The sequence below is a fragment of the Chinchilla lanigera genome, unplaced genomic scaffold, assembly GCF_000276665.1.
Source record: "Chinchilla lanigera isolate Chin_1 unplaced genomic scaffold, ChiLan1.0 scaffold00061, whole genome shotgun sequence".
Lineage (NCBI taxonomy): Eukaryota > Metazoa > Chordata > Mammalia > Rodentia > Chinchillidae > Chinchilla > Chinchilla lanigera.
The window spans coordinates 2,516,702-2,540,546 of record NW_004955462.1 but is presented as its reverse complement, the minus strand read 5'-3'; the positions used below and the strand labels follow the sequence as shown (position 1 = coordinate 2,540,546).

The 23,845-nt window shown below is 41.9% G+C and overlaps 1 protein-coding gene across 8 annotated transcripts in view; it reads left to right on the top strand.

Moving 5' to 3' along the window:
• The window catches only part of Crem (cAMP responsive element modulator), a 56,084-nt gene that overhangs the window by 7,041 nt on the left and 25,198 nt on the right, over positions 1–23,845 (top strand). For 3 of the 8 annotated variants that reach the window (XM_013521447.1, XM_013521449.1, XM_013521450.1), the window contains exon 1: positions 15,734–16,000. In XM_013521447.1, coding sequence (XP_013376901.1) covers positions 15,923–16,000 — 78 coding nt within the window. In that variant the 5' untranslated portion in view covers positions 15,734–15,922. Of the gene's footprint in view, positions 1–8,867; positions 8,909–15,733; positions 16,001–21,269; positions 21,388–23,845 lie in introns of those variants that run through there. The other 5 variants (XM_013521448.1, XM_005398116.2, XM_005398114.2 and 2 more) reach the window with 5 other exon arrangements.

The window sequence follows — 23,845 nt, the reverse complement described above, 5'->3', positions numbered from 1 at the left end:
AGAGAAATTCTACATATGGGTCCTCAGTTGCCCTGGGATCCTGTGATTGACAGCTCCTGCTCATTTCCCCAGCCAGCTTTGCCACTCCATTTCTGCTATATCAGTAACATCAGATTCTTAACCTCCATGGTCTCCTTTTCTGTATCTCCGTTTTGTTTCTTTTTGTCTTTTTGAAACAGGGTCTCGCTATACAGTTCAGGCTGGCCTTGAGCTCACTTTGTAGCCCAGGCTGCTCTCGAACTCGCAACGATCCGCCTGCTTCAGTCTCTCCAGTGCTGGGATTGCAGCCGTGAGCCAGCACACCTGGCTTTTCCTTTTCTGTATCTCTAGAAGAGTAATTATAGGGTTCTTAAGGATCAAAACTCTTAGGAATTTACCACATGGAAAACAAGCAGTGGTAGTTATAATTATCATAAGATATTTAATTTTTCCCACAGTTGCTAGCTATTCAAGAGTGTAAGCAGAGATAACACATCCTACAACCATAACTATTGGCGTGGATGGGAGCCAGGAGAGAGTGGTGGCTGTGGGAATGTAGAGAAGGAGGCTGATTTGGTGGGGTTTGTTTGTTTCCAGGGTCGGGGATTGAGCCCATTTTAAATTTTTATTTGTGAAACAGTTTTGCTAAACTGCCCAGGGTCACCTTGACCACAGCGCGGGGATTGCAGGCACAGTGTGCACCGCCATTCCTGGCTGGTGTTTAGGTCTTGGTGGGAAGAGAGCAGGGACTAGGTACAGAGGTGTGAGGGCGGGGAGTAGGCGGGAGGCAGGGGACGGCGGTGGTGGAGATGTAAGTGGGTTTGTTGTTTTGTTAACAGGGAAGTTGGGGGTGTACCCGTCACAAGCAGGAGGCAAGGTCTTATGGTGAGTATAACTAGGTAAATTTAGGGATTTGAGATGAGGGAGAAAACTTGAACTACTTGGGGAGATTGAGAGATCAAGCTGCCAGACAAACTCAGGAAGATTGCTGCCCGTTTGAGGTTGAAAAACGGCAGTCACTTGGGCATGGTGGCTCATGCCTGCAATTCCAGCACTCAGGAGCAGGGACAGGAAGACCACTGAGAGTTTGAGGACAGTATGGACTATACGGGGAGACCCGTCTCCAAAAACCAACACCAAAACAGACAACAAAAACAAAAAGCAAAGCACAGATTCAATAGTTACAATAATATTCTTTTTTTTTGTTGGGTTTTTTTTTTTTTTTGGTCCTTTTTTTTGAGACAGGGTCTCACTATGCAGTTCTGGCTGGCTTGGAGTTCATATTGTAGCCCAGGCTAGTCTTGAACTTGCAGTGATCCTCCTGCCTCAGCCTCCCGAGTGCTAGGATTACAGACGTGCGCTACCAGGCCCAGCTATAATAATGTTGCTGTGTAATTATGTTCATTGTTCTTCATCAGCCTTGGTGCAGGCATAGAGGTGACAGAGAGTTGATTTTATCCGGATTGGTATACAACTGAAAGAGAATGGACGGGAAGATGTAGGGGCTAGGGAAAGAGCAGCTGAAATGCGGAATCCTACAACTGAGTAGGGTGGGGAGTGAGGGGCGGAGGCGTGGTCTAGAGACTTCTGGGTGGTGGAATGACAGGTAGGGTAGCAGCCACTGAAGGAGACTAGAGGGTGGAAGAAGGACATTGTAGTCAGAGTACCATGTTGACTCGGGTACTTACTCATCATTGGACGCAGCGCTGGACACTCACCACTTGAGGAGAGGTTTCATCTGGCTCACTCTTCAGTCCATGGTCTGCTGTCTCCAAGGTGGGACTCCGCGGCACAGGGGTGTAGTGGAGGAAAAGCTGGGGAGGATGCTGCGCCCTCCCAGGTCACACCTGTCTCAGACATGGCACTTAGCTACAGCACTGCCAGGATTCAGTCACGGCAGAACCCTGCCTGTGAGCACAGCAGATCTGAGGGGCATGGCGAGATGTGAAGCATAACAGAGCCTGGAGTTAATAATTTCAGAGCTGGAGTAGCATTGCCGACAGCAAGCACCAAGGGTGCAGCAGATGGCTGAAGTGGCAAAGGGAAGTCTTTGAGGCCACAGGGCGAGGGACACATCCTTCTGTTGAATGTGAACTTGCAGCAGGGTGGAGAGGAGGCTGTGTGATCAGGTGCTGAGGTCTCTGCACATCCAGAAGTGAGTGGAAGATGATGAGTATGGTGTGGGTGGGTGCAGGCTGGCCCACCTGGTCACCTGGAACCTCCCTGGAACAGAGGTTTCTGGGGGAGTAGAAAGGGATAGTGGGGAGCAGTCGTGGGGCATGAGGTCCCCATGAAGGGCAGGTGGCTCTGATTTTGACTGGGTGGAGGACAAGCAGCTTTCTCCATGAAGGATTGTAGGATCTGGTTACTAAATCTGGCAAAGACAATTGGGAAATTTTTATTCAAGGTCAAAATAGGTTGTCAACTTTCTAGACAGGTGTTTAGGCCTGGGAGGTGAACAAAACCCACTGTAGTATTGACATTAGAGTAGAAAATAGTAGAAGGGAGTAGTTCTTTATTTTGTTTGCACTTTTTATCTCTCCCTTATTTGTAGCGCTGGGGACTGAACCCAGAGCCTTCACACTGAGCGACATCTTCAGCCCTTTTTTATTTTTTAATTTTGAGGAAGAATTTTTCCATGTTTCCAAGTTGTCCAGGCTGGGCTCAAGCTTGTCATTTTCTTGCCTCAGCTGCCCAGAGTGCTGGGATTATAAGTGTGCACCACTATCCCTGGCTATATTTTTTTTTCTCTCTCTCTGTTGGGTTTTTTTTGTTTTTGTTTTTTGAGATAGGGTCTCATTCTGTAACTCAGGCTGGCCTCAAACTCATAGTGACCCTCCTGCCTCAACCTTCTGAGTCCTGGGATTATAGACATGCGCCACCATGCCTGGCCTTATATTTTCTCTTAATTGAATAAAATTTATTATAATAGGTTTACCTTCTAGAAAGACTCCATGTAGAAACCATTAACTTAAATTGAATTTGGGCTGGGTGTGGTGGCACATGCCTGGAATTCCAGCACTTGAGGGGCTGAGGCAGGAGGATCATTGTGAGTTCAAGCCCAGCCTGGGCTACAAAGTGAGTTGAAGGCCAGCCTGAACTGCATAGTGAGACCCTGTCTCAGAAAGACAAAAATAAATAAATAAATAAATAAATAGAATTCAGAAGCAAACTAGAGGACTGGGGTTATATCTTAGCAGTACAGCACCTGCCTGGCAAGCGCAAGGTCCTGAGTTTTGATTCCTGGTACAAAAAAACAAAACAAAAAAAAATCAGAAAACTAAAATCATGTCCTGGAAACACTAGATTCTTGAAAAGAGAGATTCAATTCACTTATAAGGAGCTAGGAGGGCTAGAAGAAGCCAGAGGAGCTAGAAGAAAGTGTTTAACCTTTACTAATTCAATTTGTTTGGGAGCTTGTTTGTCAGAAATTTTTACAGCAAGACACATTATTATATTAAACTTTATTTATTTATTTATTTATTGTCTTTTTTGAGACAGGGTCTCACTATGCAGTTCAGGCTGGCCTTGAGCTCACTTTGTAACCCAGGCTGGTCTCAAACTCACGATTCTCCTGCCTCAACCTCCCAAATGCTGGGCTTATAGGAATGTGCCACCACACCTGGGTAAACATTTAATTTAGATGGTTGAAAATTTTCTCACACCACACCATAATATAAAGCAGGTATACTAGGTCAAGAGAATCTGTTTATGGCATATTTATACTTTTCACGTAAAATAGAAAACCTAACTTTCTTCATCATACTAGTTAGAGTACTTAAATCACTTATCAAGAAAGCTTTCTTATAAGATTATTTTAACTTTTATTTGTGAGACAAGGGTTCACTATGTAGTTCAGGCTGGCCTTCAGCTCACAGCAATCCTACCTCAGCTTCCCACGTGCAAGGGTTGATTACAGGCATGCACCACCGCTGGTGACAGGATGTTTTAAGTTTTAAAATAAGCAAATTCTTATAAAGTGTTTTGTAGTGCTCCATTGGTAACGCTCATGTTCCTCCGGTCTTGAAGTTTGGACCCTGCGACTGAACCAGTTTCTTCAAAAAATAAGAACAATGACTGTGAGAAATGAATACCAGACAGCTAGTACAAGCAGTATTCACTCTTCCAGCCGATTCAGATGGGGTTTACATTCTTCCTCCTCTTTATTGACTTTTCAGACAAATGGCCGTGGAAACAGTTGACTCCCAGCAGGCTGGAAGTGTGCCAGGTTCCGTGGCAGGGAGCAGATCTGCTCACTTGCAGACTCAGATTGGGTGACTCCAGTCCCCGCTGTGGCTCAGATAGGCCCAGGCAGGCACCGGGGACATCGCAGAAATGAGTTATGTGTTGTCTGTTTCCTTGAAGTAGATGTTAAATTTCCATGCCCCCTTTTTGCCAGCCGTTCCACTGCTTTGCTTTTGAAGATACACATTCCAATTACTTTTGCATGGTGACAGACACGTGTGTGTGCCCTTCCCACTGCCACCACAGCAGGGAAGAACAAGAGCACCCACCGCCACAGTGATGGGGCTCAAGAGCCGTCTGAGGGGTCTGCAATTCCAAATTGATAGGGTTGTTACTCTTAGCTTTCAAGATAGCAGAAACCATAACTGTCTTCTTGTGTGTACTTAGCTTGCCCTTTACTTTTCTTCAGCTGGCTCTTCAGATTTGAATTGGTTTCATTCAGAGACTACCAGCATCAGTTAGTTCCCAGTTTTCAGCTTAAAACTAATTCCTGAGATGTCTTGAAAAATACGGAGTGAAACAAACACGTTTATGTGTTCATTAGCTTCTCAAATCCTTCCTGAATACCTACTGCGTCTCAGCACTGTTCTGAGTGCACATGGACGTGTAGCTCCTGACCTTAAAGATCTCATGGTGTGAGCGGGCAACAGATATTCTAAGGAAAGTCGGGTAGCATGAGGAGTGCTGTGAAATGCTCTGTGCCAGTCAGTAAGTCATACAGAGGAGGGAGCAGCCAGCTGCCGGGGTCCTCCACAGAGGATTTTTGCCCTGAGCCTTGACCTCCGTGGACAGGAGCGGGGAGGTGGTCTGGGCAGAGGGAAGTGTGGACAGAGGCCACGGCCTCTTGTGTGATGGTACGGACACCACTGGAGCCATGTCTGAGCTGGGCAGTGCGGCTGGTAAAGGGTGGCAGCGCTGTAGGCCTTTGTTCCCTTTTTATCATTTTCAGTGATACAGACAGCCCGCTGCAGCCCATGTGCCGAAGATTCACTGCCACCGGTCTACATATGCTGGATTCTCATTGAAGTTGCTCAGATTGCGCTGTTTGGACCAGGGGCAGCCACGCGGGGGTGGCACAGGGGTGCGCTGCTCGGCCCGGCAGTGTGCAGCTCGGAGCCGTGGTGGACCTGCTGCCGGCCCGGGGAGGCTGAGGAGGCCCTGGCTGCCTGTGTTCTTTCCAAGCCTGGGGCTCCTGCTGCCCATCCCAGCTGTCAAATCCTCACTCTGGGAGCTTCCATCAGGGCTGTGGGGAGCCGCATCTCCCTCGCAGCACCCTGCTGTGCGGACCTTTTGCCTCAACAAATAAAAACACAATACTCTTCTTGGTAAAAAAAATAAAGCATGTTTCGTAGAAAATTAACAAGGCAAGTATTATTAAAAAGAACAAGAACTGCCCATCATTTGAACACCCAGAGCTTCATCATTTTAACATTTAGGTGTGGATCCTTTCATCTTTTTGTCTGTGAGACTAGCATAGAAAAGAATAGAGAACCTTTTTTTTTCATAAACTTGGAACCTCCTGAGTTTCTGTCATTCCCAGCCCTTCGTTCTGCCTTTGTTCTCTGATGCTGTAGTTGAAAGCAGATCTCCTTCCTCTCCTTCACACACCGGCTCACCCACTTCGACCCACGCGCGCTCTCGATTTCCTGCTGGCTCAGCCTGGACAGCAGCTCCTCCGCGAGTGCGAGCGCTGGTGCTCTGCAGTTCCAGGGACCCCAGGAGCAACCTGCTCCCCCTCAGGGCCAGAGTCGCTAAGAACTGGGTCAGAGAAAGCCCAAAGAGCAGCCTGGGCTGTGTGAGGTTATGGAGTTGAAGTCCAGAGCATAGAAACTCTACTGAACTTTTTACTAAATTAGAGAATAAGACAAAGCAGAAATTGAAAGCACAGATTTTTGAGGAAATTTATCTGTGAAATCAGAAGGATGGGTTAGTGAGACAAAGTGAGAACTGGAATGTGGGAAAATTGGGAATGTTTGGACAAAACAGATGTGGCAGCCAGGTATGGTGGTATGTGCCTATAATCCCAGTATTCTGGGAAAGCTGAGGCAGGAGGATGGCAAGTTAGAAACCAGCCTGGGCTATTTAGCAAAGAGTTTGTCTGGAATGAGTGAGTGAAGGAATGAATGAATGGGCTGGGAGTGTAGCTCAGTGTGAAGACCCTGGGTTCAATTCCCAGTGCTTAGGAAGAAACCCAACACAACAGAACCAAATAAACCAAAACAAAGAAGTGAAGGCAGAGACACGCACAGTCTCAAATACATCAAATGCTGATAATTATTAAACCTGCATTGTAAGTTTCCAGATTTTGTTATCTCCCGCTCTGTAAAGCATTTAATAAAAAATAAATGTTGGTTTTTATTTTACAATACTAGAAATGAAAGAAATTAAAAAATAATTGGTATCCTAATTCATGGATTTTTTTTTTTTTTTTTTTGGTTTTTTTCCTGGTACCGGGAAAAGAACTCACAACCTTGCACTTGCTGGGCAGGCGCTGTGCTGCTGAGCTAAATCCCCAGCCCCCTAATTCATGGATTGAGTTAACTAACAGTTGTTCTCTATGCTGTGCATGGATCATTATTTTTTTTAAATTTTGGATCATTTTTTTGAAGAATATGATTGCAATTCTTAACAGTCATAATTCTATGAATATAATTATGAATTTAGATTCTTATAGCTGAAGCTGTTCACTTGTATTTACTATGTGATACTATTTTTTTTTTTCTTTTTTTTGGTACCGGGAATCGAACTCACGACCTCACGCTTGCCAGGGATACTATATATTTTGAAATAGGAAGTCAAGCTGAAATCTTTATTAATTTCATGATACATGCCAAAAGTAACTAATTGTTTGAAGTATTTTTTAAAAAAATTTATTTACTTACTTTAGCTTTTGGAGACTGGGTCTCGCTGTGTAGTACTGGTGGCTTTGAACTCGCTGTGTAGCCCAGGCTGGTCTCCCACACCCTGCAGTGCTCCCGTGTGCTGGGAGTACAGCTGTGCACCACTACACTGGAAACTTCTGTTTTAAGTGGTGTCTTTCTCATCGTTGTTCTAAAGTAAAATCAGTGGTGATGATGCCAAAAAATTGAAGGCGAGAGTTACCATCAATAAGCCTTGAATAGTAGGTAACTGGCGATTAAATACTGTGATTTGGTTTTCTTCTTACCTGAATTTTTTTAAAATTTATTTTATTTTACTTATTCTTTATTTTGAGACACTGGCTATGCAGTTCAGGCTGGCCGGAACTCCTAGCAGTCTTGCCTCAGCCTCCCTAGTGCTGGGACTACTGGCATGTGCCACCTTGGCTGGCTTGCCTGGATTATTTTCGGTTTCTTGTATAATATACAGTCCACATTCAGGTTTCCTCACTTGTCTCACAAATACGGGGTCCACCCTGAGGGCAGTGACGACTATTGGGTATTGAATTTTCCTCTTCCAGATCTTTGGGAATGAAATGCTGTGGTCCACATCTGTGTTAATTAATTGTCTTTTTGTGGTACTAGAGACTGAACCAAGACCTCACACATGCTAGGAGGCAAGTGTTCTGCCACTGAGCTACATCCCTAATCCTTTGTTGTTGTTATTATTTTTTGAAACAGGGTCTTAGAATCTAGTTCAGGCTGGCCTTGAACTGACTGTTGCCCAGGCTATCTTTAAATTGGTGAAATCCTCCTGCCTCAGCCTCCCAAATGCTGGGATTTCAGGCATGCACCACCATGTCCAGTTGAAAATTTTACTTTAAGATAGGGTCTACTGGACTGGGCTACACAGTGTGGGACTACACCTGCAGGGTGTGGGAGACCAGCCTGGGCTACAGAGTGAGTTCAAAACCACCTGTACTACAAGTCTGCCAAGCTGTCCTCAAACTTGGAATCCTCCTACTTCATTCTTTCAAGTAGCTGGTCTGTGCCACTGTGCTTGGTTTATGTGTTGACTTATTTTTAAATGGAGCTGATATCGTGTCTATGAAAGATATGTTTCGATATATAAGACTAAGATTATCCGACCCTGGAAAAATGCTTGGTAACAAATTAGAGTCTGTTTGATTTTTTACTTCATTTTTTGCCGTCCTGAGGCTTGGACCAAGGACCTGAAGCCCGCGAGGCATATGTGGTACCACTGAGCTACATCTCCAGCCTAGCAGAGTCTATTTTAAAAATCAACCCAGGAGGAACCTTTCCAAAAACCAAAATAGTGTAAAACAGAAATACTGTGTGCACGAGTAGTTTTAAAATAGTGATACTTAACATCCTCTAGAAATAATATTGTATTTAAATGGATAAGTAATCAAGTCAAAACTTTTCTCATTGTGGAAGATTTCAAAGAGTAAAATAATGATCCCACACACACAAACTTATTGGCAAGATTTTGTAGCATTTGCCTTTCTCCTTTTTGGTGAAATATTTCCAGCAGCTGTGCAGATCTTCAGCATCATGTCATTTTAGTCTTATTTGCTTCTGGCGATGCAGCTCTTAACAACTTGTGGGTATTTCTTATGAAATCAAATGTCATTATCATACCTCAGGAAATCAACTATGGTTTCTAGTACAGTATACAGTCCACATTCAGGTTTCCTCACTTGTCTCACAAATACGGGGTCCACCCTGAGGGCAGTGACGACATACTGAACTTTCCTCTTCCAGATCTTTGGGAGTGAAATGCTGCGGTCCACACCTGGGCGGAGGTGAGCAGATGCAGCGGTTGGCTTGCTTTTTCTCTTTTGATACTTGGATGGAGCTCAGAAGGTTACAGGCGCCGGCAAAACGGGTTTGGAGAAGCGCGATCGCTCTAGCTGCGGGGGAAGCCCGCAGACTCGAGAAAGCTCTAACTCCTATCTGTACCCATGACCAGTTCTCAAGGGTTAAGCAAAGAAGGGAAAGACCGTGAAGGAAGCCGAGTCAAGCTGTCAGAGCTGGAAGGAGATTCGGGAGGTCCCTAGGGGCAGCACAGTGCCTAGAGAGAGCTGGTTTTGGTAGAGTTCAACCTCTCTGCCCCGGGCCGGGAGGAGCTTCCCTCAGTGCTTAGGCCCTGCTGAGCTCCTCTCCGGTCCTCTGTCCTCCGCGCCCGCGGAGGTGGCAGGGCAAGAAGCCCTCAGAATGAAGGAGACCAGGCTATGGTGAGGATTGAAGTAGGAATGCCTTAACTAGGCTGCTTGAATTTTTTTTTTTTTTTGGTCTTTGAGACAGGGTCTCACTATGCTGTTCAAGCTGGCCTTGAACTCACTTGGTAGCCCAGGCTGGCCTCAAACTCACAGCAATCCTCCAGCCTCAGCCTCCCACGTGCTGGGATTACAGGGGTGCACCACCAAGCCCGGCTGGAAATGCATTTTAATGTGTGGGATATACATTTCCTTTTTCAGTCTGGTGGAAAACTGAAATAGCATTTCTCATTGTTTGGAGCAATTGTGTAAAAAAAAAAAAAAGTGCATCTTCTTGGACCTGTGTAGGACTGGGATGAGTGTATACAATAATAATAATAATAATCATAATAATAATAATAATAGTAATAAAAAACCTTCAAGCAGCATGCTGTTGGTGATGGTCAGCAACATGGGCATTAAAGATCATCAGCTGCATCCTGTTAGGTTGATATGACGTATTTGTTTTTATAACATGTAACGTGGGGGAGGTGGGCAGCAGAGACCACCAGGCTTGTGTAAAGGCAACATGGGTGGGATGGATTGTGCCTGGATGCAGGCAGAGAGTATAATAAGACCATCTTCCCTGAATAGAGAGAAGTGTGTCTCTTTTATAGGGATAGAGAGAAGGCATGGGACATTAGGCGGGAAGATTCTAATAAACATCTGTGGTCAAAGTTCTCTGGCTGTCTTGCACCTCAGTGGGCAAAGTCATTGAAGCGTCCGGTGTAAATTTTTGGGTGTCTCCAGATGTCCCCATATGTTCCGGAACCTGCAAAGTTCTTGTCCTGTCTTACCTCCTTTCCTGTGCTTGCCGATGACAACTTGGATAATGAGCTGAGTTCCCTGCAGAGAGTGGTGCCTCTGCTGGCAGGCAGGTTGGGGGCTGGGAAAGTCAGGTCTGATTTGAACCTTACAGTTTTCAGTTCGGTAGATTTAGGGTTTTGTTTTGTTTTGTGAGACAGGGTCTTACTGTGTAGTTCAAGCTGGCCTGGAACTCACTATGTAGTCTAGGCTGGCCTTGAACACAGCAATTCTCCTGCCTCAGCCTCCTAAGTACTGGAATTCCAGGTGTGTGCTATCACTCCCAGCTATGTAGATCTAGTTTAAATTCAGTGTACAATTAATCTTGATTTTTTTTAACTTCAGTAAGATCATTTCCTTAGGTGATAGCTTCTTATTAAAGGGGAAAAATGTTCCTTGCAAGATTTGGGGGAAGCAAGACTGAGGGAAGCCAGGTATAAGTGGTGCACGCTTGTAATTTCTAACTTTTGGAGGCTGAGGCAGGAGGATTGCTGTGAGTTTGAGGCTAGCTTGGGCTACAGAGTGAGTTCAAGGCCAGCCTGGGGTACAAAGCAAGTTTTAGACCAACCTGGAAAGCATAGTGACCGCTGTCTCAAAAAAAAAAAAAAAAAAAAAAAAAGGCATGTGGTAGACTTGCAATAAATGTTTGCTTTGTAGTAGACATGCCTCTGTTTTAAAATTGTATTAGTAGGCCATAAGATGAAGTGCTTATGCTGGTTTAAACATATACCTTGTACAGCTGAGATATAGCTCAGTAATAAAGAGCCTGCCTAGTGTGTGGAAGATCTTAGGTTTGTTTCCCAGCTCCACAAAAATAAATAAATGCATAAAATGGTCTTAGTAATCTATTCCAACATAACATTAAATTTACTTGTCATGCTTAATAGGCCTCCAGAGGGGGTAAAGAAGAAAAACTAGCTTTTGTCTGCTTTATAAGCAAAGTTCTGGCAATCTGATGCCAAGAGCTTATTTAAAATTTTGTTTTAATTCTCTAAATTTAGGTCCTTTAGATTTTTTTCTAGCTATTTTTGTTTTATTTTGTTTTGTTTTTTGAGAGAAGGTCTTGCTATGTAGTTCAGGGTGGCCTTGAACTCACTAGGAGCCGAGGCTGGCCGGAAACTTGTGGTGATCCTCCTGCCTCAGCCTCCCAAGTGCTGGGGTCACAGGCATGTGCCACCACAACCGGCTCTTCTGGATATTTTAAACATTGCAAAAGTTCTCTCAGGCTACTCTAGTGCTGAAAATCCAGTTCATTTATTTATTTGTTTAGCAATATTGGTGTTTAGCAATATTGGCCCAGGCGAGACAAGTCTTCACACATGCAAGGCATGTGCTCTATATTCTCAGCCCTTTTTCATTTTATTTTGAGACAGGGCCTGACTAAGTATGCCAGACTGACCTCAAATTTGTGATTCCCCACCTTGGGCCCCTGAGTGCCTGAGATTACAGACATGTGCCATCATTTTATGGTATAATGAATTTTAGATTTCATGGTAAGACCACATGTCACTGTCATTTTTTTTCTTTTTGGAAGTAAATATTTGGGCTTTACTCTTTAAGAAGTCTGACTGTAGAGGAGCTGAAAAAACTTATGAATTTAATTTGCTTTAGCCATGTCTTGTCACTGATTCAGATTTTGACTTCTACGTTTTTTGTTTTTGTTTTGTTTTATTTTTTAAAAGTTAAAACAGTTTTACTTACTCATTTTTAAATATTGTTGTGTTTACAGGCATGTAGGTGTATTGTTTTTCCAAAACAATTTTTAAAGTTGTATTTGCTCCTTTATAAATACCATTGTGTTTTACTTTAACAGTTTTGTTTTTGTAGCACTGGGGACTGAACGAAGGGCCTTTACACTGAGCTGCATCTCCAGCCTTTTTTCTGAGTCATGGTCTCACTAATTTAAGTTGCAGACTGAGTCTGTTGTGATCATCGTGCCTCGGCCTCACAGAATGCTGGAGTTACAAGCGTGCCGTACCACACCGGGCTTGACTTCTTTTATATAGATCATTCGTTCTGCATTCTTGTGTGCCTCCATTTTGGGGTAAGATTTGTTTTTGAGTGTTAATCCTTATAGTTCATACAGTTACACATGCTTATATATTATTTAAGCTCGACTTTCTTGACAAATTATTTAAATGAAATGTAGCATAATAAAAATAATGAAAGGAAGGTTTACTGAACCCTTTGTATGGACCAGACCCTGTCCTCAGTGCTTCTGCTTTCATTCTTGTGTTGAGGTGGACAGGGAGAGAGTCTGAATAATTTCTCCTGGGTCACACAGTGAGTAAAAGGCAGAGCCACCATTTGGGCCCAGTGATCTGGCTTTAGATTTGATTAACCACTCCATTAGTAATAACTATAGTATGTAGATATTCAGTGTTGAACTATAGTTGCAGAGAGCATCTCCTAGAAAAATCCAGATATCAGATAATTGTATCCTGTGTATATAATCTACATAGCATATACTAGTGTGTATAGGTACTGTATATATACATTACTACACAGTAATTATATATACATGTGTACTATAAAACATAATATGTGTATATAATACTGTGTACTTATATCTCTATATAGTACTATATATACATAGTACTACATAGTCACTGTTGTGCATATAGATGTATACTGTTACTCCTTCATTATTCAGTCACAGAGAATATAATTGTATATTTAGATACTAATTCAACTTCTTTTGTAATTTATTTTTTATTTTGTAGTACTGAAGATTGACCTAATTCAACTTCTAACCTTGTGTGTAAAGAGCATAGAAATTTTATTTATTTATTTATTTATTCATTCATTCTTTTTTTTATCTTTTTGAGATAGCATCTTGCTGTGCAGTTCAGGCTGGCCTTGAGCTCACTTGGTAGCTGAGACTGACCTTGAATTTACCCTGTATCCCAAGCTGGCCTCAAATTTGTAATCCTTCTCTCTCAGTTTCCCAAGTGCTGGGATTACAGGCATGTGCCACCATGCTCAGCTTAGAAATTGTAAATTTTACCTGTTTTGATGCATTAGTAATTATTTCCCTGTAATTGCTGCCACTTGACCATTCTGTCTGTTGAACTGTAATTCTGGGGCCATGAGTACATCTAGAGCTTTAGAATTACAGCTTTTAAGATGATAAGGCAGTCAATCTCACTGCCATTTAGTAAAATCAGTTGGTTGAATATTACCCTGGCATGAAGCTGGTTAATAACCATAGCTACCAAATTTGGAGCCATAAGTATTACTTTTTTTTATTATTAAAAATAACAACTTGGCCATTTTAAACATACAGTTAAGATAGTGTTAAGTGTGTATTCACATTGCTGTGAAACATCTGAAATTTTTCATCTTGCATATCTAAAACTCTACTCATTAAACAGTTTTTTCCCTCTCCCCTGGTCCCTGGTACCCCCATTCCACTTTTGGTTCCTATGAAATTTGACCAGCTTCCTCCAATGAGTGGAATCTTACGTGTCTTTTTGTGACAGGCTTATTTTATTTAGCATAGTTTCCTCAAGGTTCATCTGTGTTGTGGTATGTGACAGGATTTATTTCCTTTTGTAGACTGAATACAACATTCCAACGGAAATACAGTATATGTTACATTTTGTTATTTTATTTATTTATTTATTTTTGATACTGAGAATCAAACTCAGGACCACGTGCTTGCCAGGCGGGCACTTGTGTCACTGAGCTATATCCCTGGCCCATTTTGTTTATGTTTAAGTTGCTTTTGCCAACTCAGTGCTCTATAGAGTTGTACCAAATGATTGGCAGAAGAAATGCAGTAGGATGAAATGCAAATGAAGTGCATTTCGACTGCTTCATAGATAGTGTTACAGACTTGGTTTTAGGGGCCGGCAGGTTGGAGTGCTTGCTTAACACAACTGGGGTCTTGGGCTTGACATCCGGCACTGGAAACAAACAGTCCATTTAGGTCAGAAATAAAAATGTGAAATTTAGGCAAGTGTTTTGTGAGTTTTTTGCGGGGAGGGGGTGTCACTGGGGATTCAACCCAGGGCATTAGGATTGAGCTGCATCTCCAGCCCCTTTTATTTTTTATTTTGAGGGAAGATCTTGCTAGGTTGCTCAGTTGCCCAGGCTGCCCAGGCTGGACTTAACTTGCAGTCCTCCTACCTCAGGCTTCAAGAGGGCTAAGTTTGGGCTGGGGAGAGAGCTCAGTGCCGCAGCACCTGCGTGGCAAGCGCAAGGGCCTGAGTTTGATTCCCTGTACAAAAAAAAAGAGTGCTAAGATTATAGGCATGTACCAGCACATCTGGCTTGAGCAGTAGTTTTTAAGCATATTCTATGGTTTATGGCTCTGAGAATGTACATTTCTTCCTCATTATTAGAAATGATCTGTATTCATTGTTTAGCCTTATGCCTGCTGCATAAATACCTTTTTGAAATTTTTGGGCTCAGTATCAATTTACTTTCCTTGTGCACTTATTACTTGGACATATATTTGGCCGGTAAATTATGATTAGTTTCAGCCTTACTGAATCCAAAATTGACTTTTAAGTGTGTTACTGGGCACGGTGGCAAATGTGTGCAACTCAGCACGGTGGGACTTAGGATAATCGCAGTTTACTCAGACGCTATCTTCACAGGAAGAGTAGAAAAGGGCTGCAGAGCTAGCTCAGCGGGGGCCCTGGCTCAGCCCTCAGAACACACACACGCACGTATGTGCACATGCACGCTTGCGCAGTTTTAGTGCCTGTAGAGTTTTGACTTCCATAAAGACCATACTCATTTTCAGGTGTAGTACTTTCAAATGACGATAAGTGAAGCACACAGGAGCATATTAGCTGATGCTCCATATAGTATAAATAGGAAATGCAAGACACTGTATGGATTAAAAGATGAACTAAGAACAAAGGACTCTTAACTGTTTACTGAAAAATTACCAAAATATACTCTTGAATTCCTCTATATAATGAAGAATGACTTGATTTTGATACCTACTTTGCTTTCGAGGGTGACTTTTTAGAGACATAAAGTTTGGTCATATTTATAACACTGGAAACAGTTACGTACTTCCCCCTGCTTTACTCAGATTACAGGGTTCAGATGACGTTGGTTTCAGCCCTGCATACACACACAGGATGAGGCGACAGCACTTCTTTAGACTTATTATGGAGAATAGAGATAAAAATAACTGTATTTTCATTTACCACAACTAGTTTTAAAAATTAAAGTGAAATATTTTACATCTTTAAGTGTTCAAAATGTGAAATATTCTTATTTTCCTGCTTTCATCCTTAAAATATTTGAGATAGTCTTGATAACCTCTTTTTTTCCATAGAAGAAGACTTTCTTGAGTTGCCTGAACACATAGAAATCGATAGTTTTCAACTTCTTGCTTAGAGTCTTAGTAGATTGTCATCATAGCTCTTGACATGAAGCTATGTAATACAGAGATTTGACTTCTCAGGTAGCAGAGCTGATAGAGCAATCTGCTATATTGTAGATTTACGTCTTTGTAATCCTTTACTAACTGTCCTGAGTGCAGGCCCAGTAGGTCTGTGACATTCACAGCTCCACTGTGACATCATAAACCCCATTGTGAGGGACCTTAGCTACAGAGTGGACCTAGTCCACTAGATGCTAATCAGATGTGTGCTACAACATTGTGAGGTGTTCCCAGTTATAAGTGTCATTATTAGGATTTTTTAAAATTAGAAAGCCAATTGAGGCTGTCAGCTGCATCATTTTAACCTATTTCTTCAGATTAACCGTTGTCTGTAGTGGGGGTCTTGGTGGATGTGGTGGCACCAGCATAATCTATGTTTCAGGCATCCATCAGAAGAGGAATATTCTTCAGGGGATCTGGAAAAAAAGGTAAATTGTATCTATTATGAGTTCATCCTATTCACTTTTAAAACCTCATAAAGAGGTATATAAAATATATCCTTTTTATATTTTTAACATTTTTTGAGCAGTTGCCTACTTGATTATTGGAATGTGATGACTGTAACCCTTTGACTTTCTCCCTATGACTTTTGCTTTTCTTCATTTAGATTTTTTCCTGAAAATGATCTGAGAAGCTTTTCACAAGGAACAGCCTCCTTCCGCTCCCTATCCCATTTTGTCACTCCCTAATTCTTTACCATAGTTTGTTTTTTTTTTTAAGAATTGTGCTGCACCCAAGCTGATGTACTTGTTTCTGTCTTTCTTTTCTATCTTCTGAGCTTCTGTTGTCTGTACTGCTCCATGGCAGGCTCCTGAGAAGTCTTGTTGAGGGAATAAAAGAATGAATTAATTCATAAATATGATGTGTTCCTATTAATGTTTTGCTTACATAAAAATCATAGCCTGAATATTTATAGGTAAGAGAGATTTCTGCATTTCTACCTATAGTATGTACATTTTCTTTCAAGCAAACTTTTGTCATTCTGTAACAGTAGGGTTTTTCAGAAAGACTCTGTTGCCAGTGTTTCTTTAGAACCTATATATACATTGTCAGTGGAGTAGGTATCATACTCTGTATAGATTGCCGTGTTTTGGCATTATTCAGATCTCTATTTCCAGTCTGAGAAAGTAAACCTAGTGTAACTAGTGCCTTAGTAGTTCTCCTTACCTAGTGAACATTTCCATCTGGTTGCCTTACCATTACTTCAATCCTAGCCTGCCTAACACTGAGCCCATCACCTTCCCCGAAGTTAAAAGTCCTTCTCATAGCACTTGTGGCTTTGGGGACATCATGTGATCTTGAATCGTTGCCCTTCTGTGCCATCTGTGTGCAGAGCTCACTCTGAGGGCAGCTGCATATTCACCTGGAGTCCATGCAATTAGTGTATGAGCCCTATAATGCTAAACTATTGAGGGCAGGGAGCCATGGGAATTCTTAATGCCTAATAATAATGAAGCTTAGCTGGTGAATTCTTTCAGGACAGTTACAGGCATAATGCCAGTCACATATCAGTTTTGGCAAAATCGATGAGAATATAGAATGACAGTTTTAGAGATTTAAGAATTTTTCAAAGGAGTATATCTGAATTCTAACATCAGGGTATGCTATTTTTGCTATTTTGCTGCCTTTATTTAGCATCTTAATGAAAGAGTTGCCTCATGAGCTTTTGCCCTGTCCAGAGTTTGGGCATAACAGAAGAACATAGTTCAAGAACCCGTATGTTATCTCCAGAATTCAAGGGCTACTGCATTCCCAGCTCCCTTTCTACAGCAAGTGTTATTGACACTAAATCATTATTGAGAGAGCTGTTGTTTCCTAAGGTCCTGAGAGCTTACTTGGGAGATAGTATGGTTTATACTTATCAAGCCCATCAGTCAGCTGGCCACAGTGTATGTGTCTTTAATCCCAGCTATTCAGGAGGCTGAGGCAGGAGGATTATGAGTTCAAGGCCAACCTGGACAATTTAGCGAGACCCTTTCTCAAAATAAAAATTTTAGAAATGAGCTGGGAGTGTAGCTTGGTGGTAGGGTGTTTGTCTAGTGTATGTGAGATCCTGGGTTGCCTTTAGTTCCAGTACAGATACTCACATAGAACCTATGAATTGTTCTTTAATTTTCTTTTACTTATTCAAAATAATCTCATCTCTTTGAAGAGGGAGCATTTCTCCATAGAAAATGAGTTACGTTCGCTGCCCTCCAGCCAAAACTCCAGTTCAAGAGAATATTTATAGTGCTGCTGAAGTCTGTTGTCTTTGGATAGCTTGCTCAACTTTTTTTTTTTTAAGCAAAAAATTGAGAGCCACTGGTATCTGGCAAGCTGCGTCTGAGAGCATTCATTCTATAGAGAAGAGTCCAGTGATGTGAGGAAGTGTAGTGTCTCAGACATTCCCACCACTAGCCAGGTATTGTGGTGCAGCTGGAGTCCCACCTCTCAGGAGGCCGAGACTGGTGGATCCCTCGAGCCCATCCACCTGAGCCCAGACTGGACCACACGGCAAAACTGTTTGAAAAAAATAATTTTCTACCACCAGTAATACAACTTTATTAAAGATAGGGGGAAATAGAAAGGAAAGGAAAAACAAGTAGCCACACTCCCTCTCTTCCCTCTGAGGCTGTGTGCATATGGTGGTAGGCAAGGGCGGGCACAGGAGCAGCCTGCATTTGCTGGCGAGCAAGGGCACACGTCTGTTGTAAAGTTCCTGGCTCTCTTCCCTGCCTTGCTGCGATGGAAACTGGACAGTCAAGTTTCCTCTCTTTCAGTACTGGGATTTGAAGCCAGGGGTGCTCTACCACTGAGCTGCATTCCCAGCCCTTTTTATTTTTCATCTTGAGACAAGGTCTGAGCTGCCCAGCTGACCTGGAACTTGTGATCCTCCTACCTCAGCCTCTTGAGTAGCTGGAATTACAATTGTGCACCACCACACCCAGGTCTCTTGTGTTAAACCTTTTTAACTCCCCCTTTTATGGATAAGTTTCAAAGCTTGCTTTCTGTTTTGCTGGATGTGCTGCTGTGTTGGGGCGGACGTCTCAGCCTGTGTCCACACTTGGTTCCGTCAGCTGACAGCCAGGACCTTCCTGAGTATACAGGGCTACCTCAGCGTAGAGCAGCAGGTTGCAGAGTGCGGTACATAGAACCTTGGGTGAGGCTGAGGACACTTTCAGAAGGTTTGCTAGGACGAAACTGCTTTTCTAATCGCCAAGATGTTACTTTCCTCTTCTCAGTGCTACTGTTTGCACTGATAGTACAAAAACAAGGGTAAACTGTTGTTTCCAGTTTGAATCAAGTCAGTGGCAGCAAACTGTAGTCATTGTGTTCTCCATTGGCAGTCATTCACAGTGCAACAAAGCCAGCTTCATTTAAGAATGTCCTTGATGAAGCAGGAAAAATTGGCAGTGACATTCAAATCCTGACCTTTGAGGACATACTCTTCAATATTCTGCATCATGAAGTGGATGCTCACAGCACCTGTGCTGAGTACCAAAGGCTACATTCCGCAGGAAAAACGCTTGTGATAGTTTGTGTGCCACGATGAACTAGCTAGGGTTTTTTCCCCAGTGGGACATAATTTTTCTCAGAAGAATGACTTATAGCCAAGTCTAGTAAATTTGTCACCTCAAGTGCTTATTGGCAATGATAAAATTCAAGTTTTAAGTGGAAATTTTGAATTTTGGAAAATCTGCCTCTACCATCATAAGCTCGACAGTACGCTGATGGGGTTGGTGGTATTTAGTGAATGTGATTTATGTGATGGGGTTGGTGGTATTTAGTTAATGTGATAGTGTATGGGGAAATGTGTGAGCATTTAGGCATGGTGGTGCATGCCTATAACCCCAGCACTCTGGGAGGATGAGGCAGGATTAGAAATTCTAGTTCAGCCTGGGCAGTTTGGTCACTTAGGGAGATACTACTGTCTCAAAAGAAAGAGGAGAGGGACAGGGGGCTGGGGACATAGGTGGGTTCAACCGCAAGAATCTCAACAAACAAACAAACAAACAAAAAGCCAACATTTGAAAGAGCCACTTAATGAGTCAGTCTTTTCATACAGCTACTACATGATGTTACAAGATCTTGTGTAACAGATCCATCCAAGGTATGAGATCTGTCAGTGGGTTTCAATGTAATTGATAAGAGTTTCAGATTCTACATTGTAACTAACCTTTTAAGACACAATCACTTGTTGACTTTGGTTTTATCAAAGAACAATAACTCATTTTTCTGAGAAAGGTATTATAGTACTCCCTTTAAAAATCATGAATCAGTGTGAGGCCCATATTTTCTTCACATACCAACTAACAGATTCATTGCAGGAGATAAGAGAGTCTAGCTGTCTTCATTTCAGCCAGGCATTAAAGGAACTTGTAAAAAATGTAAAAACGATGCCACTTTTTCTATTTTTTGTTTGGGAGGATGTAATTGTTTTTCATAAATGTTATTTATGTTAATACATAGTGGATTTATTGTTATTTTGAAATGAGTTTCTAAGAGATTAGAAATATTTGTCAGTTTTAATTTCTAAGTTTCTTTACAGGGACAGGTTACAAGACAGGGTCTTGCTATGTAGTTCAGGCTGGTTTGAACTTGCCACTGTCCTCCTGCCTCAGCTTCCCAAGTGCTAGCATTACAGGTGTGCAGTTTGGGCACTTGTCTCTAAACGGTGTGCCATCACTGGTAGTATTTGGTAATCTATGGCTTTGTAGATATTAGTTTTGTCAGTTCTTCTGTCTACCTTAGTGCACCTATTTTCTCTAGCATGGATACTAGATTTTAAACTTTTAGACCTGCAGAAAAGTTTGCTTAAATGATGATATAAATAAATTTTAGTTGTTTTGTTTTTTTTTGTTTTGTTTTTTAGAAACAGGGTCTCACTGTGTAGTCAGGGTGGCCTTGAATTCACTATAGTTCAGGCTGGCCTTGAACTCCCGAGGATTACAGGGCGTGTACTACCAGGCCCAGCTAGTTATTTATGGTAAATGCAGTTTTTAATAAGTCTTTTATAGACTAGTAAAGAAGGTTACAAATCGTTAGTGTTTATTAAAAGTGAGGTCACACACAGACTTCCCTCAAAAATTGGTTAAGATCCTATGGTGGTAGTACCACTTGTGATAGAAACTGGTAGCCTACTCACTTCCAAGGTCTTTGGCTGTTTTGAGCAAATCATAATAGTGAATCTTAGCAAAATGAAGCAGTTTCTAAAATTACCCTGGCCTGCAGGACAGGCATTGTTCACTAAGCAGGCTTAGCAGGTTTTGAGGCTAGCGGAGGGGGACCTGGTGGTTTGCTGGTAGGGCTCTGGGTTGAAAGCGCTCAAAGGAGACAGGAGGTGACGTGACTCTCTCTGCCCAAAGCTAAGTGATGTTTCTGTACCTGGGTGCTCTCCACCTTGGGGAGAAGAGGAGTGACAGGACCCTTCTGTGGACCAGACACACGAAGTGCTTGGAAGGTCCTGGAATTTCTTTGGTCTGTGCCTTTTGTGGTCATAGGGGCAAAAGTATTTGTGGGGTTTTGTCCTTATGAGTATAGAGATGGCATCAGCTTACTTCTGAAGTAGTACTCTAGAATTGTCATATATGAAACATAGTTCACCAATTTATATTCTATCTCCAGTTTCTCTTATGAAATTAATGAAGGTAGTTTATACTCTGGCCTCAAAAGGTTTCACTGTTAGTAGTTGTGAGGTAGTTTAACTGCCTTAGAACTCTGTGCTCCAAACACTCTCATCCACCCAGGCATGGGCACCAAAAGTGAGGGGCATGGGTTCTTTACTCTCTGTCACATCCCAGAATAACAGTTCTAGGACAGGGGCCGCCTCTACATGGTAAGTGCCCCAAGTTGTTTGTCATTTCTTAGAAGCAGAGTAAAGAAGAGAAGTTGATCAATCATAACAGTGAGTTGTAGGTTTTTGTTGTTGTTGTTGTTGTTGTTGTTTCTGTTGTTGTTATTTTGAGACAATAATTTAGACTGTCCTTGAACTCACTGTGTAGCCCCGACTGGCCTTGAACTTGCAGCAATCTTCCTACCTCATCCTCCCAAGTGCTGATATTACAGGTGTGCACCATCACACCTGGCTGTACATCTTAAAAATAGACCAAAACATCGAAAACAAGTCCAGCGTAATTCTCAGTGATGATCGTTTTTGCAGGTTTCTAGAGCAAGATCAGGCGTCAGAAGAGGCTCCCCGTCTGTGGCTCGAGTGCGGTTACCCTCAGGCCACACTGTAAAGTGCAGGACTCATTCAGACACCAGAAGCGTCACAGTCCCCAGACACACACACTGTTCTGGCCAGCTTCCCTCCTGGCTGACTTGTCTTTGACTTTTGTGGGCCTTGTTAATTTTTCTTTTACTAATTCATTTATCGGCCCTCATGTGTAGACTTTATTTTTATTAGATATTGAGGGTATTTCTTAATGTGTGGCATGCACTGCGCCCTGCTAGGTCCGTGGGTGTGGCTGAAGAGTTGGAGCACCGTCAGCTGTAGTTTACAGGATGAGTAATTGCTAGAGCAGCAGTTCATGTCCTCTTCTAGTGGTTCTGTGTTCAAACTCTGATTTACTTGTTTATTTACTTTTTAACAAAGCCCTGCAGTGGTGCTTAAAAATACGTTAAGGGTTTTGTGGAAGAGATAATCCATTAACCCAGTGCAAAGGTTATAGTTCTGATATGTGTTCATGAGTACTCAGGAGGTTGATTGAAATTTATTTTAAATTCAGTATCTGTAACCCTTAGAAATTATCTATGCATGTATTTATTTATTTTGGTGCTGGACGTTGAACCCAGCACCTCGCTGTATGCCAGGCATGTGCTCTACTATGAGCTATGCTCCCAGCCTGAAGGTAACATCATATTATTGTCATGTGCGTATTGAGTTTATATGTCATATATTCCTCCTGATGAAACTTTGGCTTGTGTAGCAGTGATTATTATTGTGGTTGTGATCCAGAGATGTATGTTACTATGTATTATTATTGAGATTTGTCATAAATTCTTGACATTTGTTGAAGGCAAAACATTTTTGATTAACAGGTGCAAATTGTTAAGTTTACATTTTTGAAGGCGTACTTTTCTTCTTTACTGAACTGATTTTGGTTCTTTCTAAGGTCAGTTTGTTTTGTTACTATACTTTAAATGTTGAAATTATTTGAACCTAACAGATGACAAAATCTGAGGAAAATGGAGAAGCCTGTAGTCTTACCCTTTCCCTTCGTATCCAAGTATATAGTTTATCACAAAATAATGGTGAGGGCTACAGCATGAGATCTGAGGTAATCTACACACTTGAAAAGCTTGATTATCTTCAGTATAGGCATCTTTGTTGCTCAGAAGGTAGGAATAATTCTCACCACTGTCTTTTCTGTGGTGATCCTTGATTCAAAGAGTTTTAACTCTTTTTGGCCGTAGTGATGAAGCAATGAAGATCTTTTTATACTCCTCTTTGTATTAGGGCTTTTCCTGGGATGCAGCTATTTCTACTTCGTTTTATCCTGGCTGAAACTGGAAAAAGGTATTGTCATATACTGAACTTGTTTTAAATTTTGTGAAGTGAATGACTTGTCTTTGTAGAGATAAATACTAGTGGAGCTTCTTGTAGAATTTCTACTTGTTGGACAGTGGGCAAGTCACTTAACCTCTCTACATGAACTTTGGTTTCCATTTTTCTCAATTGGGTTGTTCTTTCTCAATTGGGTTGTCCTTGTTCTTTGGGATCTATATATTACTGTATGTACGCATGTATGTGTATGCATGTATATATGTATGTGATACTGGAGATTGAGGCCTTCAACTAAGCTACATCCTCACCCCTTTCGTTTTTTTTTTTTTTTCAGACAGGATCTTGAGTTCATCATAAGTTGTTAAGTTGCCCAGGCTAGTCTCAGACTTGCAAATACTCCTGCCTCAGCCTTTTTGCTTGGATTCTCAAAATTTTAGTAAATTCTTCATTGCTCCCCAAATGAGATTCTCATATAATTTGGTATTAAGTAAAGTGAGGTTTATAAACTCAGCTATCCTATGGGCCTCAGTATCAAGTGGCTGAATATGTTGACAACATACACTATATATTCATTATTTTAGTTTTCTGACTTTTGTTAATAATCAAATTATTGTATTCCTACTTGACTTGAGAAATGAAATCATGCTGAAAACTCTCATACATCTTTTAAGGAGAAATTCCTTATTTTCACCTTTAAGACCCACCACCATGAAGCCTCACCTACTCTTTGTAAGGTAAATCCTGATTTTAACCAGCCTTGGGGCTGGGGATTTAGCTCAGCGGCAAA